Source organism: Electrona antarctica (assembly GCF_951216825.1).
Source record: "Electrona antarctica genome assembly, chromosome: 13".
Lineage (NCBI taxonomy): Eukaryota > Metazoa > Chordata > Actinopteri > Myctophiformes > Myctophidae > Electrona > Electrona antarctica.
In genome coordinates, this window is record NC_136794.1 from 11,728,467 (window position 1) to 11,749,418 (window position 20,952).

Sequence of the window (20,952 nt, forward strand, 5' to 3'; positions counted from 1 at the left end):
GAGTACTTCCAGCCCTGATCTTTTTATTCAGTAATCCTTACCACAGACTCCGACTCTGGCTGCCAGATTTGGCTCTGGCTGATCTTGCCCATTGCACACAACACCTGCAAGACACCACATGCATAGAACTAGGGATTGTATTTGACGTTATGGCAATAATACACCTTATGAAAAACTGGCCCACAAGGTCGACTGTGCTTCAAAAAGAAGAAGCATATACATTAAGAGAAACACTGCAAATTCAGAAGCATTGTAACAATATATAAAAGCAAAGAGACAAAAGAAATGTGCTGCAAGAGAAAATGATGTGAAAAAGATATTTTCTAAACTTGGAGAATGGCTGGGGCTAATATTACCGGAATGCCCGAGGTTATGTCTCTTGGGAGATAGCACGGTGCTGCCACAGGGGGTCACCAGGGCACAACATGCATTAGTGACTGCAGTCTTATCACTGCAGCCAGGTTGATTGAGAAACTGGAAGAGCTCTGCTATGCCAGAGATCACAGACTGGACCCAACTTATTATGACTGAAACTGCATCTTTCGAATACTCAAATTGTAGTACAGGAACTCTATGGAAAATACAGGATCAACCTCAATCTAATTGCAAAAAAAACAAACTCAGTTGATTTTGTATCTTCAATATATCCTGAATAACAGAAAAAAGGTTGCCTGGAATTGTCTGAGGGGAAAGTGTTGAAAATGGCCTGTACAGTATGGCCACCATAGACATCCTATATAAAGGCAAATATTTTCTAAATTTCCTTTTGCTTTAAGTAGCATGTGACATGTCAAACTAGGGTGTTTTCATGATGCTGAATCCATTCCAAGCATTAGTTTTACATACAATCACTCCTTGGGCTAATAACGACCATAGCCGTCATCACAAATGTGATGAGGTCAGCACATTTGGGCAATGTTACAGGGATAACATTTGGGTTAAAGGTATATTCAGTGATTTCGCTTCATTCAAATATCACTTATTTTTTCTTTTTATTTGGATAATCCTCCCTACTATAGAGTGTGCTGACCATATAAGGAGTTCCTCCCTGTCCCCAGTGAGCCCCTGGGGTCAAAAAACCCTAGTTTCAGTTTTGGTGGCGGGTGGCAAAGCCTTCATCCAATCAGGATGAGAGGGTCCTTCCTCCAATCATGTGTGGGGGCGGGCCTTGGTGCACATGCTGTTGCACTTCCCCCCACTGTAGAGCGTGTGCATGTGCACATTTTGTTACCGGGGCGGACTGGGTGGTTTTCCAAATCACCCAAATCACTGAATGCTCCTTTAATGTTATCCCTGTAACATTAACATTTTAGTGAAATTATAAGCCAAGTAGAATTACAGGGAATGAATAAGACCCCCATGCATGGCTCTGTTTCTAGGCTCTCTAGAAACAGAGCCTGTATACAGGTGGATGCTGGGGAGGCAGTGGGATTTGCAAAAACCTCATGAGCAGCAGGTTAGCAGCGAACGAGGCAGGGAGACAGCAGCAGCAGCAGCGGCGCACGACCGCACAGCAGGAGAGAAGCCATGAATGAGCAGGTAGGCAGATAGGTTTAAATAGCCGCTCTGATCAGGTGAAGAGTGCATGAGACTAGTCACCTGATCAGGTAGGCGCGCTCACGAGTTGCCTGCCTGAACTAGCTCCGCAGGCTTCGCATCATACAGTGCCATACAACATGAATGCAACATCCAATTGGCTGAACCAACCAGGCCTGCCAGACGAGCACACTTTTCTAGTTGAACAATTTTGCAGTATGTTTCCTTTTTATATTTGTAGTAGCATGTTGTAGTAGGTTATCCTCTCTTGCGCGTTTCCATTGTTGCATTAGCTTTAGTTCATGTTTTTACATTTTTGAAGAGCAATCCACCTTCTAGGCCATGATACAAAACAACATAAAACAATGACTTGAACCAACTTTGACATATTTGCGTTTTGTGATAAGGCCACTGACCTCTCTGGCTGCCCGCTCCCCAGCCTGAACAGCCCCCTCCATGTAGCCACTCCACTCTGTGGCAGTCTCTGTGCCTGCAAAGTACAACTTGTCAACAGGTTCCCTCAGGACCCTGGAGATGCGGAAAGACAGACACAGACACAGAGAGACAGCGATGAGTTATAGCAGGGGTGGACAACCATGGTTTAACGCCAGTCAATACCGGGAGGCTTTTTAGTCCATCGCAGAACAATTTGAAAACCCAAGACAAAAACATCCATTAATACTGTCTAATACTGTCATCCATTATTACTGTCAAATCACACACACACACACAGGTTTGCTGGTTTCAATATGAGACCCAGCAAATCAACGCACACACACACACACACACACACGTGTGCATGCGTACGTGCGTGCGTGCGTGCGTGCGTGCGTGCGTGCGTGCGTGCGTGCATGAGAGAGATTGAGAGTTTGACTTACTTTCCATACTGAGTGAGAATACCTGGGGGGAAATAGGCAGTGTAGCATCCCCCAGAATACTCCTCCTCACACCAGTTCTTCTCTTCATAGTGCACCGGCTGTGGCAGAGACAGGCAGAGGGTGTGATGGGAGTTAATAGTCAATAGCTTAGCCCAATAAGAGATTCTACAAATCCCTACTGTAAATCAGTTTTCTGAAAAACCTATGTTGCTTATATATCATTTCTGTCGGGCAGAAACCTCATATCTCATATTTTAAATTGTTGTGTTTTTTCATAAATGAATGCCTTACTACTTGATCATACGTCACAAAAAAGCATTGATGCTTTTGTGTGACGCTGTATGATCAAGTAGTAACACGTCACGAAGCGAGGCGTTTAGAACTTGTAGATCTGCTACTTTTGCTATTTTTTTTATTTAAATCCCGAAAAGTAACAGTTTTGCTTTCCACCCATGACCCCATGACACAGATGCTCTACAGAAGCTTGTAGATTGTAGATAGTCTATTTTTGCTAGCTGACAAAGTATATAGGCTTTATGTGGTTAACTCACATGCAGCGCCTCCTCAGTTTCCAGCACTTTGGCGTAGATCTCACAGATCCTGTTCAACCTAAACCACAACAGACAACGGTTAGGCTGAAACATATCCCGTAGCATACAGGCTTATATCAATCTTGACACACTGCACGTCACGTCACAAGTACACAACAGCTACCTCTCCTCTTTGGTCAGTCCACACAGCTTTCTGCATTTGCGAGCAAGGATGAAACTGAAATGAGAGAAACCCAAATTACTGCCAAATCTCTTAAACCACCTGACATGGTTAAATGTAAAATAACGGTGTAACTTTTGTCATTTGCAGCTGCAGAGGAGAAGGGAGGGAGATTCCCTTCCAATATTTACCCCATAATACACGGACAACTCCCGTCAGGTTTTGTGTCGTCCTGTGTCAGGCCAATGGGAGCACCCTCCTCCTCAATCAACATGCTGCCACAGTAACCTTGTGAAACAAATAGGGGTGCAACAGTTAATCAAATTATAATAATCAGTAATTATATTGATTGAAAAAAACATAATAATTGAGATTATTTTTTCAAATAATGTATTTATAAACTATCCCAATGTCAGAAAGGAGAAAGGTTAGAAGTAAATAAATTAAATTGTAAAAAGAGCCGATCTACACTCTCACGTGTGTTGCACTCGCATCACGGTGCATTGTCGGCTATTTTTTCATGAGACTGTTTGAAATATAACTTGAAGGGGCAATTTACTTAAAAATACTAGGGTCACTAGTCTACTCACTAGAACTACTCAGTTAACCTCTACAGTTTTTAAGTTGCTTAATTCAATATTAAGATATCTGATTCATTAGATCAGACAGATTAGCGTCTGATTAATCTTAAAGGAGAATTCCATACTAAAAGGCTTTCTTACCTTTCTTTGTAGTTGTTACGTCCCCACCAAAGAGGTCCAGGTGTTATTTTGTGCAAAAGCTCCTTATTGGCTATTTCCCCTACCATAAGCCCTAAATGAATTGCATTGAATGGGAATTGAATGGGGCTATGGGGTGTTGTGCTAATTCGCTTATTTCAATCACTCAAAATTATTATTGTTTTGTATATATCCTCTCTTCATAATGTAAATAGTATCCCAAGCGGCACACTTTACTACTTATTTAGATGGAAATAAGCAAATTAGCACAACACCCCATAGCCCCATTCAATTCCCATTCAATTCGATGCAATTCATTGAGGGCTTATGGTAGGGGAAATAGCCAATAAGGAGTTTTTGCACAAAAAAACACCTGGACCTCTTTGGTGGGGACGTAACGACTACAAAGAAAGGTAAGAAAGGTAAGAAAGCCTTCTAGCATGGAATTCTCCTTTAATCAGTCTGAGGACAGGTGCATGTAATCCATACCGTCAACTGGCTTTTCTCCATCTCTTCCTGCCACCCTTACCTTTCTTCCTCCAGAAGTTCTCTTTGTAGTACACCATGCATTTGATGACAGAACCCATGGGGACACGGTGGATCAACTGGTTCCTGAGCGGGGGCAACTCTGGCTTAAAGTGTATCTTCAGGTTCAGACTGGGAGGCGTGGCCACAATCACATACTTTGCCTGAGAAAGACACGCACATGCACGGGCGCGCGCCGCGAGCAGGCACGCAAACACACATGCACGCACACACACAGATGGAGAGTGAGTCAAATATTAGTTACATGGAACAGACTTTTAGGTACCCCCTAGATGGCAGCACAGAGCAATGCTGGTATCAGCATCTGTTTTAGATGGATGGGATGGGTTTGGGGAAGAGTCACAGTGAGGTCATAATACCCCGGATAATACAAGGCCTCTGAACCCATATATTATTCAGAAGGGAATGGGGTGTTTGGCAGTAGAAGGCAGAGCAAAGTGAATCCAGCAGGCTATCGTTTGTACCGTGGACGGTCACTCACCATGTAAGTCTGTTTGTCACATGTCTCCACCACCACCATGTCTCCAGTCTGGTCAATTCGGTACACTGGGGACTCCAGTTTGACTCGGTCACCCAGCTCTTTGGCCATGTACTCACTGATCTGGCTGGAGCCGCCAACAAATTTCCTTTCCTGCAGGGACACAGAAAGAAATGGTGTCAGTTGGCAGAGTGTGCATGAAAGCTTCATGCTGATTGGTCTAGTTATACACCAAAACGAGTCTTGAGTGTACAGGGTTTGATGAGGTCAGATCAACATATGGAATCAAAAAATAGGAATTAATTTTTTTTTAAAGGTAGCACCTCCCAAAATGAAATAAATGGCGGACAAAGTACTCACATTTCCATTTCTTTATTGGCACACACACCAAAAAGGAACACTTACGCGGTTCGGCTATGTAGCCTTCATCAGAGCATCGGAATGGAAAAACATATGGAATGTCAGAACAGGTCAGCTCCATATATGGAGATCTAAGGGTGGCAGCGGGGGCAGTGTCTTGAGTGTACAGTGTTTGATGAGGGCTCAGGTAGGGCCGGGCCTTAATTTTCCGGCCTGTTGAGAACTTGTTTTCTGTTTTCGCCAGCTGCCGGGCGCATGGCTGCACTAATAACTTTGGGGCGGGCCTGTCTAGAGTTTGAATGGACAGGTATCAGTCAAAAGGGACCTCTATATATGGAGATCTAAGAGTTTGAGGTCAGATGTAGAGTTGCTGGTCGGCTCCATATTATGCAGATCAAGGTGATGATCCAGTCTTCTCCACGTTTGGCTATCCAGGGTTTGATGAGGTCAGTGTCGTGATCTTCATATATGGAGACGGCCATATATGGAGCGTGTCACGAGGCATGACGGACTGACGGCCATATATGGTGGCGTGACGGAGTCACTGACAGGTTTTTCATAGTAATCTGCAGACAATTGCACGAGTCCCTCCGATCCGAGTAGCAAGTCATTTGGTCCAAGTCTCAAGCAAGTCTCAAGTTTTTCTGTTGTGGGCAAGTCAAGTCAAGTCGAGTCACAAAGTTATGTCAAGTCGGGTCGAGTCACAAGGTTGTCGAGTCAAGTCGGGTCGAGTCACAAGGTTATGTCAAGTCAAGTCGGGTCGAGTCACAAGGTTGTCGAGTCAAGTCGGGTCGAGTCACAAGGTTATGTCAAGTCAAGTCGGGTCGAGTCACAAGGTTGTCGAGTCAAGTCGGGTCGAGTCACAAGGTTGTCGAGTCAAGTCGGGTCGAGTCACAAGGTTATGTCAAGTCAAGTCGGGTCGAGTCACAAGATTGTCGAGTACTGTACTGTACTGTACTGTACTGTACTGTACTGTACTGTACTGTACAAGCTCTCCTCCCTGGCCTCTGTCTGTGTGTTAGGCTGCACAACAGTGACACTTGATGGTGGTGACAATAATTATGCTATTTCCGTGCTCGGATACAGGGACACAGGGACACACACAAGTCACACATAGCTGTCTATAGTGGTTGCACCACTCAAAAAACAGGAAAAGAACACTTATGCCAATATCAAACTTATGCCAATTACAATATGTAAAATCACAATATCCAGTCTAATTATATGAATATAATACTGATGCCCTGCCCATGCACAGACAGGCCTAAAGCAAGTACAAAAATAATACAAAATAAAATAATAATAATAATAATAATAATATATTATTATTATTATTATTATTATTATTATGACAATTAAAAAGGAAAACTAAAGAAATAAGACTTTCCCATTCAGACACAGAAGTACAGGCCTGTGTCTGCATCATGTCACTCACTGATGGATTTATAATTAAGATAAAACCAATTAGTTGCATATAAAATGCAGAAGGGACCATTAATGATTCAAGATATAAAGGACTGTATAATACTGAATTACTGAGCTACACAGGGCTATAACTATAAAAATACTTCTAAGAAAGTATTTAAAAGTACTGATGAATACTCAGCACCACAACAGGTTAACAATTAGCTTTAACAGGATTACTTTAAGCAGAAAGAACAACTTCCAAAAGTTGATCTGAGCAGGAAATACTCTTTTAGAAAAATACCTTTAAGTGCCCAATTAAAAAGATGACACCACCAGGAAGAAGGATTGTCCAGTCAGCAGATTATGGTTTAGTGTCTATTCATTTTCAGATCAGAGAGACAGAACAGATCCACACACAGCCAAATTACAAAAAACTCTCACCCGGTGCGACAAACTGCACAGGGTTCTCTCTCACGAACAATTCATTTCAAAGGCATTAATACTGTAGAATACGTCAATTGTTGATACACCTTCATTGGCTGAATACACAGTTAGTTTCCGCTATGCCACGCTGGCACTGGGTGTCGAGCGCTCATTGGACCAGCACATGGCTGATGAGACTGATATCGGGACAGCTTCCTTAGTTCCGTCATTGAGAGCCATAGACCGGGAAAGCACTGAGGCTGGCGTTGCTATGGCAACCTGAAGATAACATTTCTTCCCGGCTAGCTGTGAACTCTTTACAGAGAGAAATGCTCCTATCTACTTTCTCACTAGCCACCAAGGTCAAATACATGCAGTGTTATGTCCAAATAGACCTCTCAGTATAGGAGCTAACTTTTGACTGGGGACAGACAGTGAATTTTAACTTGGCGTCAGGCAATCCATAATATAATAATATAAAGGATAATATAGGTCTGAGATGATTAGGCACGTGGATGGTGACATGACATAAATAGGATAAGGAGAACACAGTCTGGGCCAAAAGGAAACATTGACACAAGTCCACAAAAATACCAAAATAGCAGATCTACCATAACTCAAAATTAACTATCACTCACTGCCACACATTTGTGACCAGATTTGACTGAGAGCCTGCCATCGCGCAAATTCCAGCTTTTCACCAGAGGAGAAAAACTTTTTTTTTTTCTTTTTTTTTCTTAATGAGTTAATATCACAGGCACTCTTCACATACTAGAGCATTTCTGGAATAAGTGTCAGAGCTGAAATCGACATGTAAATATGAAATAAATGCTTAAACTAGGTGCTAGGTGTAATGTTAGAGACCACAGAAGTGAACCTTTCAAGTCTGTTTTCTCAACTTGTTGTTTTCTGCAAGACATTACTCTATAAGCCGTATCTTCAAAACTGGTGGGTCAAACTCAACAAACAATATCTCTATTTGAAGCTATGACTCCCTGCTTTCATATGATATGACAAAACGAAAATTCAAAAAAATCCAATGGCAGTCCCTCAGTCAAATTTAGTCACATTTTGTCTCAGTTCATTTTAAGCTCTGTATAGGAAATCAAAATGTTCTGTTGTAGTGTAGTTTGTTAAAGACGTTGGGAAGCTTAACGATGTTTAATTGACTACAGGCGATAGAGTGAGAGACAACGCGACCGCCTCGTCAACTCCCCATGTTCAGCTGTGGATGTTTTTCTTTTCCTTTTTTTTTGATGATCACAACTTAAGTTAGCGTCTTGTGTTGTTGTTGTTGTTGTTGTTGGAAGCTGTTGCTGAATTAAGGACTTTTCAAATGGAATAATTTATTTGGAACAATAAAACAAGACAGGTAAGAGGAAAGTAGGAAAGGAAGTTTGCACCCGACGGACAAGCTTATTGTTCAACTGTGTAAAACATGCGTGGCTCACGCAGTTTATCAATTTGACCCAACATGATTACATGAAACCTGCATTTATAACCAGCGCTGCACATAATTATTTTGAAATGTCCTACACAGATAAAATGAATTACTCACCTACTGCTGCAGGTTCCATGTTTAAATAAAGTAATTCCAGTGTTGTTCAATTGACAGATGCATGGTTTTCACATTGTAAATATGGTTGCGTTTAGCGACTAGCACTATGACAGGAGCACCGTAAACTTTGGGGAAAGTGTCATAGTAGCTTGTTTACAACTGAAACAGACTTCCTGTGCTCTGACTTCCTCTTCAAAATAAGAGTCACGTGTAAAGATTAGTCAACACTAGTTTTATTTCTAAGTCTACTTACAGGACATAACATCATATTTGAGTTCCTTTTGAATACCTGTCAGATTCTCTACATATAACTGTCAGCTCTTGGTGCGCAAATGCGCCTTGCATCCTTTGATCTACCGGCGCACCAGTTGTGTGCAGGTCTGTTTATAACAGTGAATGGCCGGACAGGCCGGTTACTTAAGTTGTCCGAGTCAGCTTGTCTCAAGTCGAGTCGAGTCTGGAGTCATTGTCTTCCAAGTCAAGTCGAGTCTCAAGTTTTTACCCTTAAGTCCAAGTCGAGTTGCAAGTCGTCAAATCAATGACTCGAGTCGGACTCGAGTCGAGTCATCATGACTCGAGTCCAATACTCTGGTAATCTGCGACCTACAGTCGCAATAAAGAACTTAAGTTTTTCTGAAAACTTTGGTCAGGATTTAGAAGGCATTTTTAGGTCTAAATCAACAAACCAGGTCTAAATGGGTTCATGTAGACAATATAGAGCTCTGAGGGATTCCGCCCAACAACATAAGGGCTTAAATTGGTTAATAAACATAAAATAGATTTTATGCTGGGTAATTTCAGCTAAACAGGAGAGAGAACCCATTTATCAGCTACAATTGTATAGTGTTCAAGCTACAATTATGTTTACTCACTTCTTTGTGTCATCATTCACTTCCAATTTCTCTCTAATTCTACGAACTGGAGAGACATGGAGATCCCTGTTACTAAACAAACTCTCGAAGAAATGATTGCTAGCTATTTAACACTTACGAAACTTACGTAAAAATAAAAATAAAAAACGCTTAACGGCCCTTTAAGGGAGAACTTGTTTGGTCTATAAGTAGTAGTACTGCATGATAAAAATGGATGCATGAGAGAGGTGGAGTGAGGGATTAGAACTTGCCAAGTTAAACTGAGTAAAATACTAGAATGTGACCTTTTGCATATTGTACAAGTATAGTTCAAAATGTTCTCTCCATGATTATAAACACATTGTGGGCATTCTCCAATAACACGTTGGCTGCCTTCAGGTCCAGAAAAAAGAAAACAAACGAGTCATCAAAATTGTCTACAGGCCAGCAAGGGCAATGTTATGTTTATCTTTCTGGATCAAATGGCTCAAAGACAAGAATTTTGTTTGTGCAAAGACGTATTTACTATTGAGTTTAGTTAGAAATGAAAGATTTCTGAGTGGATACCATCTAAACATATTCACATCTTGCATTACCAAGGTTTGAACAGACCTGAACAAATGAACATTTATTTATTCTTATTGTATTATTTTACTGCTATTATTATCTGTAAAGCACTTTGTAAACTTGTTTTTGGAAAGGTGCTATATAAATAAAGTTATTATTATTATTATAATTCACGTCAGATAGGCCAAACAACCTCTATAATCTAAACCAATCACAGCTCGGTGGAATTTGAAACAGGGCGTCCGTCCTATCTGACAGGAAATGACAATGGAGGCCACGACAACATCCTCTAATTACCCAACACGTCCCACTTTCTCTGTGGCCATGGCAACAGGGCCACTCAGCCTAAAAAGAAAAGAATCAGGGAACAGACTGGCCTCTCCCAGGACTCGAAGAAAACGGCTTTGTGATTGTAGTAATTACGTTGAGCTGATCTGGGGCAACTAAGAACAGGGATCAGTGTTAGTTTGAGGGACTGGGGGCATGTCTCTCAGTAATGCTCATTATAGCCCAATCATTATTTGACTTTTTTCAGTATCGGCAAATCTGCAGCTGCATGGTGTTCCTCGATTATTAACCGCTTTCAACCTGCCATCCCTATTTTGGGTCATTATTGGTGACATTTTTCAACCTTCAACGGTTTTCAATAATAGCCGATCCACAACCTCACAACAAGTCGCAATGTAACACACTGTGAGCTTGTAGATCTGCTATTTTTGAAAACGAGGGAGAAATTTGTCGGGAGACAAAATAAAGGAACCTTGACTTGACCTTGACAGTAAGCCTCCTGTTTTTTTTTATCTAGTTTTCAAAAATAGCAGATCTACAAGTTACATTGCAACTAGACATGCACGCCTTGCCGAACACACAACTAGAAAAAGTTCTAGCCAAGTTCTGAGGACCTGTGCTCCTCAGAGCACAGGTCAGGATCAGGAACGTTTGTGATGTTTGGACAAAATGTGTAGGAGTAATATAAACATGTGGTGCTATAATAGGGCAATGTTAAAATGATGGCATTGTTCCTCAACGTAGTGGAAATGTGCTTGTAAAGTTTCACAGCTATTGTAGCATTTTGTTCCAAACGGGCCACACCTGCAAACTTTAGATGTCGATCTTAGTCAACCACGATTGAATATAAAAAAAAAAAAATCACACAGATGGATGAGACAGAAAATATCAAGTGACATTTCTTCCTCAGCCTAGGGGAATGTGCATGCAAAATGTCACAGAGATGGCACGCTGTGTTCATGATTTCAGGCATTTTGTTCAAAATGAACCAATCCTGCAAACTTTGGAAGGCAATCTTAACCAATCAGGATGGAATGTGGAAAAATCAGGCAGATCCGTGTTGATCACATGACTATAGAGATGGTGTGTACCGCATGGGAGTAATATAAAAAAAAATATTTAGCAAAAGTCGCCTCATGGTGGCCCTATAACAGGCCGTTCTGGAAAATTTGGGGCAGAGCTGGGAGTGTGTGTGCACAGTTTGGCAGCGACCGGGCCAACGGTGCCGGAGAGTAGCTGTACAACACGGACGGACGGACACACAAACAAACTCACAGACGAACGGACAGGGTGCAAAACATACTCTCTCCCCATGCCTTCGGCCTGGTGGAGACAATACATACACACGTACAGACATAACTAAGGCTGCATACTGTACATAAAGCAAGCACCCACCTGTCCTCCGTTAGTGGTGGAGAAGATCCTCATGGTGCCTCCACACTGTTTGATGTACCAGAGGAACCAGAGAGCAGACACCTCGTGGGGTTCAGAGGTCACGCTCACGTTGAGGAAGGACTTGGCGAAGCGGCGGGTCGTACTGGGAGGCGGTGAAGAGGATGGACCAAGAGTTACAATACTATCTCTAATACCCATCAGCAACACCATAACACGTACACAGTTGTGTATACATTACTTTATGTATTACATCGTTGCTGTCGGCCGGAGACCTTGTATGTGCAAATTGGTGTAAAGTAACGAGGTACAATTACTTCGTTACTGTACACATTTTGAGAATTTGTACTTTTGAGTATTTTTCTTTTTCTGTGCTTTTACTTTTACTTCGTTACATTTACAAGGAAAAATATCTTACTTTTAATCCGCTACATTAAAATTGGACACCTTTTGTTACTCGCTACAAATTAAAATCTTAATCGCATAATTCCGCACACAACATGCGAAATATGTTTTGCATTTTCAGCATAATGTTTATAAAGTCATCGCCTCACTCATTCGTTCACATTCACACAGAGAAGCATGGTGTTGTGGTGTGGTGAAAAGCTGGACATAAGCGCCCGTGTCTCTCTCTCTCTCTCTCTCTCTCTCTCTCTAGCTCTCTGCACGCGGCGTGTGTGTGCATACACGTGCGCGCGTGCGCGCGCTGCTTCGGCTGATTGCATCGGCTCTGTTTGACAGCTCGTCACCATTGCTTATATTTTGCATGGCTGTGTTGTGGAACACATACCGGTACGTCGGGATCGTTACACGACTCACCCACCCAGGTGATGGCAATACTAAGTCATCACTGTCTTACCGTGCAATGCATGAATTTTCATTTCATTGCATGAAATATCGTTGATAGCTGTTTACTTTCTCCCTCGTATTTCTACTTTATTGAAATAATGTCATCCACATTTGTCCAGTGCATAGCCTACTGCAGGCTTTGTTGACTAGATTTAGAAGACATTTTCAAGCTCTTGCTACTGATCGATTATTTATATGGAGAAATCATTTAACATGCATCTATGTGATGGGTGACAGGACAGCTTGCCCTCACAGAGTGGAGTGGGTGGGGCTTAGTGAAGGGCTTAATATCATGTCTGTTTTGCAATGGCTCTCTCCATTCAAGGACCCCTAAATTAATATGTAACACAAACACAAACATTGTCCTAACACAAACATTAAGTGCCATTGATAATGAATGGCCAGTTTTACAGTCCCAAGCCACTTTTGACAGGATGAACATCTTTGGACTTCATTTCTTTGTAGGCATTTAGAAAATGCATACAAAGTACTTTTGATACTTATATTTAATATGAGCTACTTTTATACTTTTACTTAAGTAATTTTCTGATTGGTTACTTTTACTTAAGTAACTTTCAAGTAGAATAACTGTACTTTTACTTAAGTCAAATATTTTAGTACTTTTTCCACCACCACAAAAAAAGAACCTGTGTTCCAATGGATCGTATGTAATTAATTAGTTAGTAGTTAAGACATTAAATTGGTTCAATATTTATAAAATATGAACCATGTCCCACGTACTCTTTAAGATCTACAAGCTCACAACATGTCGCATCGCAACGAATTGTGCAACCTTTGCAAGACACTCTTAGACTCTTAAAGTAGAGAATTCATTAACTAAACAAGAATGACTCAGTCATAACTGCCAGCTCTGCAGCAAGCTGTGGTTTATGAACATCTATAATCAGTGTGTGTGCCGCAGCTGGGCTCTGTCTGCTCATAGAGTAATAAAAGGATAGAGACCGAACCGGAGCGTTAGCCCCGCCCCCAAGCTATTCATTTCAATAGAAGTTGCTCAGTGGCGTTTTGAAGCACCCGGAAGACCATTGGCAGTGTTGGGTGTAACGCCGTTAAAAATAACGGCGTTATATAACAAGAATACTTTTTTTTGGGGAACGGAATAACCTAACGAGTTAGTTTGCAAATAGAGTAATCTTACTAATCTGTTACCTTTTCCAAAAACAATGCCGTTACTAGTTACATTTAAGACCTATATTACCCTGTTTTTTCTGCTGCCACAACGAAAAAAGAATCCATCCGACACATTTCGCGCTGTTTCCTGAATGAATGAGCTCTCTGAGCCTCTCTGTGTCTCTGTGTCACGGAGAGGTCGACAGGCTGCGAGCATGCACCGTCCTGTGGTGATTGCATAATGATTGTAATGTACAGGATTCAATGTGACACAGCAGACACACACCTCTTGTTTACATTTCGTTGTTAACACGTGTGCTGACAACGAAAAAAATTGACAAACATTGGGAGAAAACAGATAGTTTATCCTTTAGTAAGGCTGTGGAAGTATTCACACTATTTTTGGATGTATTGGGGAAACGAGAAGATCTACGCAGATCCACAGCAGCTCCACAACACTGGGTAGGCTGCAGTTTGTTTTTGGTTCTTTTTTTTCCTCGAGAGTGAGTTTTAATTGTGTGAAAAATAATCTAACAAGTTACTTTTATCAGAAGATAATCTTGTAACATAACGGAATTTTTTTTTGTAGGCAGTAATCCAGTAACCTAATGACGTTACTTTAGATAGTAACGATGCCCAACACTGCCCATTGGCTTAGAGGCAGCCTAGAGGCAGCCAATCATGGAAAAAGTGTCCACTGTACGGTCGCTAGTAGAGGTAGGTGAAACATGTTGTCCAGCCGCTTCTCAAGCAGCTGGCAAAAACACGGAATGTGGACATGCAGGGTTTCTGCCCGACAACAACGATATGTGCCACAGATGAGTAGTGTCCATGTATTGTGATGCATTTTGATGTACCCAGTTAATTCAAATAAGAAGCAGACTGTGATTGGTGACGTCAGGGTGCCACGCGCTACCTGGTCCACAGGAGTTTGTCGAAGAGCTGTTGCATGGTCATAGTGTCCCACTCCTCGGCATGGGGGGCCCTCCATGGGGCTTCTCTAGGGATCTACAAATCAAAGAGAATTGTTTTTTGTTTTACTATAGCTTTGTGGTGAGGAATACAAAATCAACGCCAATTGAGTAAAACCAGAAAGACGTCAGCCTCGTAAAAGATAATTTTCATGCCAAAATGTCTTTAAAGCTAGAGATTCATTATGAGAAAATTCAGGTTGGGATTTGTCATAAATGCAAAAACCCTGTAACGATACGCCCTTTGACTCCCACAGGCTTAGTGTCAAGAAGATGCAGGAAACTTGTCCATTTATTACCTGTTAGGCTGGATTATTGCAATCTCTTATAGGCAGCCCCAACAGATCTGCGATTCCACAATGCTGCTGTGCGTGTACTGACAAGAACTAGGAAAGGAGTTCATATTTCCTCATATTAGCTTCGCTGCACTGGCTCCCTGAGGGAGCCAAATTATATTATGAAGATGGTCCTTTAAACTAGTTATCATGGTTCCATAGGTTTACATCTCAGCCACGCCCACATGTTGAGTGTGTAGTCCAACTCAACTCATGCACCCCCAGATGTTCTGACTCTCCCAAACAGTGCAGAAAGGTCCATGTTCTGGCCTTGAGGTTAACTGTTTTTTATGAACCCACAAAGATAGTGTGTGTGTGTGTGTGTGTGTGTGTGTGTGTGAGAGAGAGAGAGAGTTGATGATGGGTCTTTCCTTACCTCCTCGCCCATCTCATCCATTGTTCTAAACAAGTTGATGAAGTCCATCAGGGCGAAGGGGTTCCACATGGGAGGGAAGGAGCCTTTGAAAGGGTAAGACTTTCCCTGTAGGAAGCACATCACCATCGGCATCATTCAGGATTTGTTGTCAGAGTAAGCAGCATTTACAATCACGTCGCCAAAATGGCTATGAAAATGATTTCACTTAATAAAACAATATTCAGAGTTTATTGCAAGATGGTCACCTTGGGCTGTCTCTATTTTTTCTGGATCAGACTTGCCCAACTTGTGTAATGCCCAACATTATATGCCTTCAAACCCATCAATACTACATACATTTGGATACACAGATTGGATTTCAAAAGAGGCCTGATGTCAGATTCTCTCTTCAAATAAAGTAGGGACACTGCTTTCTGATAATGGCTGTTGCATAATGTTTTACAGCTGATCAAAGATAGCCGATAACGGCTATCTTCTGGTCAAGTCTGAGTGTACAAATGTCCACGACCCACGCCACACCTCTTTCATTCAAATGAACACAGATAACAAATGTATAAGAGGTGATGGTTTGTTGGGTGGTAAAGTGCATGTGTTCAACATTTTCGTTGGCTATTCAAAAATAGCAGATATACAAGCTCACAGCTCATCACTTCACGCCGTGCTGCGAGCTTGTACACCTGCTATCTTTTTGAACATTTATGAAAAATAGAGAACTACTGATTTACAGGGCATTCGCAGAATCGGCACAGGAAGCGATCTGCAGTATTATCCAACCGTGACACCAGCTGCTGTGTGTGCACTCTGTCTCCTATGAAGCAGGAGAGCCACACAGTGGGTTGCTACGGTACATTTGCCCTTCAGGACCACATGATTCACTTCAACTCTCCTAGACTCCTACTAACAGATAACTGCAGTAGTGTTCCTATGGATCTCACACAGATAGGTATAGAGTTGGACCATGCGACACTGCTACACAGCCCAGCACTGTTCATGGCTACAGACTAGCAATAGGTCTGTTGCCATGGTGATGCATGCATTTGAAGTGTATACAAGGAGAGGAGGGAAAGGGGGGGGGGGGGGGGGGGGGGGGGGGGGGTGACAGCATCTGTTATGACACTCACATGACAGTGAGTAGCAGGTCAACCTTACTCAAATTAACTGCCATTTCTAGAGATATAACTGGTACAGTATATCTATACATTAAAGAAAAATGTCTCTATTAACAATCTTACCCCCCCCCCCCCCCCCCAACACTCACGTTATTCAATATGCTGACTCATTGTGTAACGACTGTAAAATGGTCATTAGTATAACACACTAATGCAAAGCTGTGCTTCGAACGATGATGTCATGTTGGCCTGTTCAGTGATCTATCCATGCTGCTCAGATGCCGTTTCGTGTTTACGTTTACATTACAACTCATGGCTCATCAGACAGAGGGGGTCGAGCAGAGGAGGCAAAGCCTTCTTGCTCTCTGTTGCCAAAGGTCAGCAACTGTTCTCTTACTGCGATCCTCTACGCAACTCGCGTAGAGGATCCGTTGCTGCGTTGCGTCGGGTGTGGGATCGTTCCCAACCGACCAGACGACGCAAGGCACGGACTGAGCGCGAGAAATGTCTCTCCCCTCCGTCGCTTGGCGCTTTCTGCGTCGATTATGTGTATTAAAGTGCTTTAGGTGGAGAAGTAATTAGGCAAACCTTTGTGTGTTTAGTCACTTAGCCACCCCAGCATCCCAATTCTATTCTGGATTCACAATCTCAAAATGTTTAAAAACTGTATTGACAGGGACAAGGCGAAAATGGAGGAGAAAATGATAAAATCCACTGGGGAAGTTTGGTCGGGCCATCGTGTCCACAGGGCAAATCATGTTTTTTGAGGTACAGAAGGTCAACAGATAAATGGCATTTACTCAATAAGATGTCTGCTGTGAAAAGGATTCATTGCTAACCTGGGGATACTTGGACCACACAGTGTACAAGCAAAAAACATTTTCAATAACCCTGTGGGTGGAGTGTGGACATGTTTAACTACATGACATCTTTACGGTTGCCAATTCAACCATGCCATAACCTCTGCCAATCTTTCTCAATCTCTGATAAACACATCCCTTATTAATCAATGACTTTCTCCATTCCTGATAGCGCATTAATAAATTCACTGCTGAAAGGGCTGTATAGCTGCATGTTAGGACAGTGGTTTGCTGATAAGGGAAACCAGGGCTGGCCTTTTGGATTACAATCTGCTATAGAAAAGCTGATTATCCATGTGGCTTGCTTGTACAGTATGCTAACGCTAATTACACTAGTGTCCACTGTCCAGTGGAGTAGCATGAAATGCAGGGGTCAAGCTATCTAAGTGCACACTTCAGCCTCTACAGTTCCAGTTCACTGAAAGAGTTTCTTTGTGCCACATGTGGGGATTAGTGCTGTTGTTTGAAAGTTAATTCACAGACTTATCTAGGCCTATCTTGATTTTATTCATTCGAGTAAGGTTTTGGCTAATCCAAAGCTACTTAAAACTCTAAATACACACAAGTTATACTCCAATATCACTATAAAACCTGGGCTTATCAAGGATCAGTGTTGTGAATTGCGTTTACAGCTTAGTTTGCCACAACGTACTGTAGGAAAAGACATCAAAGGCTGCCTTAAGAAATGGTGGAGAAATTAATGCATGAATGCAGTTGTTTGACTAGAGTGTTTAGTCTCTTCTAAATCTAAAACTAATACAGTACATTTTGATTATGTAATTGGCTGGGTAGTAGTGGCAGTCTCTCTGTAAGTATCTATGCGTGTTTCTAATGTGCTTTTTTTCTAAACTACAGCAACTTTATCACTCCTACTCCTCGACACAACGGATGCTAAATATAGGCCTGTAAAAGTCATCCTCAAACCAGATGTTGATCAAACCAGCTGAATGACAGAGAATGCTTAAAATAGAACTCAAGTGCTTCAGTGATCCGTTTTGACCTACTTTAGGCATTGAGTACAGTGAGTTATTATACTGCCTCATGCTACACACACACACACACACATAGACATGTGAATATACACGTCGTGTACACAAACATTTACACACATACAAATGCACGTACATAAAGGGGAGCTCTGTGGAGCGCATATCTCTGCCAGGCTGGGTTGCCTTGGCAGAGTTATGTATAAGTCGTGGGTCGCAGCCAGACACACACAGACAGGGGCAAAATCATAATGTCCACCTCCCGGCCTTCCAGCCTGGTGGAGATAATCACAAACATACAGTTGATGCACACAATAATATTATATACAGTACACACAGACAGTCAAGACACTGATAAAGGTTAGCAGCTTTTGATGAGGCACGTTGCCATGGAAACCAGCCTACAAGGGAAGCATGTTAAGTGCGTACTGTATTAGTGTGTATGTGTCTTTGCTGGGAGTTTAGGGGGGTAGTAACCAGGGGTATACACTGGTCGCTTCACAATGTAAAACTAACTAGAACTGCATAACCATGCATCTTCATTTTTGTTTTTCCACTAAAACTTAAGACGACAAAAACTAAACAATAAATAGTGAATTTCTAACTAAAACGAATTATGCACACGTAAACCTAACTAAGATGAATCAGACTAAAAATAAATATTTCATAATGCTGGTCAGAGTGTGTCTGTGTGTGCATCCGCACGCGTGCATGTGTCATTAAAGTAGCGTAACTCCAGTTAAAAATAATCAACGAAACATGATAGTGAAATTAAACATGTAATAGTAATTAGTGAAATTGCACTCACAGAAGTTCCCATACAAATGGATTTGATTGGCCATTGCCGTCCCATCAAGTCCATTGCCAAAATATATATTTTTGTTGGTTTAATAGTTTGTGCACAGCATCAACTTCCGGTACTACCAAGGGGCCAGTGAGGCTATTCAACGTTGAAGCTCTGGGCCCTAGTGGTAGGAGGAGGGACTACAGGCGGACCCGTGGATTCTTGACCGGGAAACCCCGTGCATCTGGGCTTTAACAGCGCTCCGCATTTGACCACCAAAATTTGGTGGTCAAATGCGGAAGTAGACGTTCTGAGACGGTACTTCCGGCAGTCTTCCGGGTGCTTCAAAACGCCACTGAGCAACTTCCACTGACATGAATAGCTGGGGGGGCGGAGCTTCGCGCCAGTTCAGTCTCTAATTCTCTATCCTTGTATATACTCTATGGGTACTACTGGGGAAGTAGGTCAAGTCAGTAGCACACTGCTGTTAGAGTACAGAGCACTGACCACAGAGCGGTGACTGCAGCGCTCCTTAAACCTCTCCATAAAGTTGAGGCTATAGCCTGACTGCTTCATGTCCATGATCCCAAGATTTTTAAAGGCAAAGCACAGAAAATACAGAATATTGAAACAATATCATATGAGAGGGCGTGCTATTCTGGGTGTTGTACTGTACATGTATGAGTCATAGGAATGTGTGTATTGTGTCTACATGTGCGCTATTAATACCCCACAGTAGCACAAAATCCACATCCGATGTGTGTTATAGTTCATAGTCTATGGCTACACGTGTGCAAGGTCTGTGAAATACAGTTAGGAAGCAACATGAAGCATAATAAAATAAGTACATTTTGCCCCTCACTCATGTACACATACACACACACACACACACACAAACATGAACGTGCACACATACAGACACGGGAAGCAGCTGGCGCCAACAGTCCAGTGATTTACAGTGGGAATGGAGTTGGTTGGCTAGGGTACATGGCAGCAACAGTAAGGAAATTGAATCAGGTGCCTGTGTAAAGGACAGTGGTTCGCCCACCCTAATAAGATATGGAGGAAGAAAAGGAGCCATAAAGAAAGATCTTCTTGTTGCCCTCCTGCAACTCTCTTCCCTTTCCCTCTCCTCTCAACCACTCAGAAGGGAGAAACAACATTAGACAAGCTGTCCCCCAGGCAAAGATTGACATCTCCAGTTGCTAGCACCCTGTGGCCTGTGCTAATGCTGTGGACAAGGGGGAAGGGTGGGGAGGGCTACGACTGGTGAAGAAGCATACTTTTAGGACAAAGCATGCTTTTGGGACAAAACTGTTTTAAGGTAAACCACACCAATTCAACTCATTGAGTTGCAATGGTGCGGTCTACCTTAAAAAACGTTTTGTCCGGCCAGTCACCGGCCACTCTAGCTCATGTTCTGGCACTGCACTAAACTAACATCATATTGGCAAAGTATATTTAAATCATGGTCAGACATTGTTGGAAAACCTTTTGACCCGGATCCGCTGACGGCAGTTCTGGGAGTCAAAGCTGGGCCTGGCCGGGGTCAAACTGTCAACTTTACAATATAACATGGTCAAATATGTGACTCTACTGGCTCGCAGACTGATACTGTTGAATTGGAAGCAAGCACAGGTTCCGACTCACACTACACTTATGAAAGATGTTATGCACTATTTGCAATTGGAAAAGATAAAGTTTGAATTGAGAGGGAGTGAAGATACATTTTACCAGACATGGCAACCCTTCATTGACTATTTCAATAGGTGCACGCTAACCCCTCCTACACAATAGATAACATAATCGAAAATTGGAAAGGAAAAACAAAAAAAAG

General features: G+C 42.2%; 1 protein-coding gene across 1 annotated transcript in view; it reads right to left on the reverse strand.

Moving 5' to 3' along the window:
• Nucleotides 1-20,952, reverse strand: part of LOC306935672 (amine oxidase [flavin-containing]-like) — a 46,081-nt gene that overhangs the window by 1,693 nt on the left and 23,436 nt on the right. The window contains exons 4-14 of the mRNA XM_079518828.1: nucleotides 15,377-15,481; nucleotides 14,611-14,702; nucleotides 11,718-11,859; nucleotides 4,872-5,021; nucleotides 4,374-4,533; nucleotides 3,317-3,413; nucleotides 3,129-3,182; nucleotides 2,966-3,023; nucleotides 2,415-2,512; nucleotides 1,953-2,064; nucleotides 42-104 (exon numbers count right to left, since the gene is read on the reverse strand). Coding sequence (XP_079374954.1) covers nucleotides 42-104; nucleotides 1,953-2,064; nucleotides 2,415-2,512; nucleotides 2,966-3,023; nucleotides 3,129-3,182; nucleotides 3,317-3,413; nucleotides 4,374-4,533; nucleotides 4,872-5,021; nucleotides 11,718-11,859; nucleotides 14,611-14,702; nucleotides 15,377-15,481 — 1,131 coding nt within the window. The remainder of the gene's footprint in view (nucleotides 1-41; nucleotides 105-1,952; nucleotides 2,065-2,414; nucleotides 2,513-2,965; nucleotides 3,024-3,128; nucleotides 3,183-3,316; nucleotides 3,414-4,373; nucleotides 4,534-4,871; nucleotides 5,022-11,717; nucleotides 11,860-14,610; nucleotides 14,703-15,376; nucleotides 15,482-20,952) is intronic.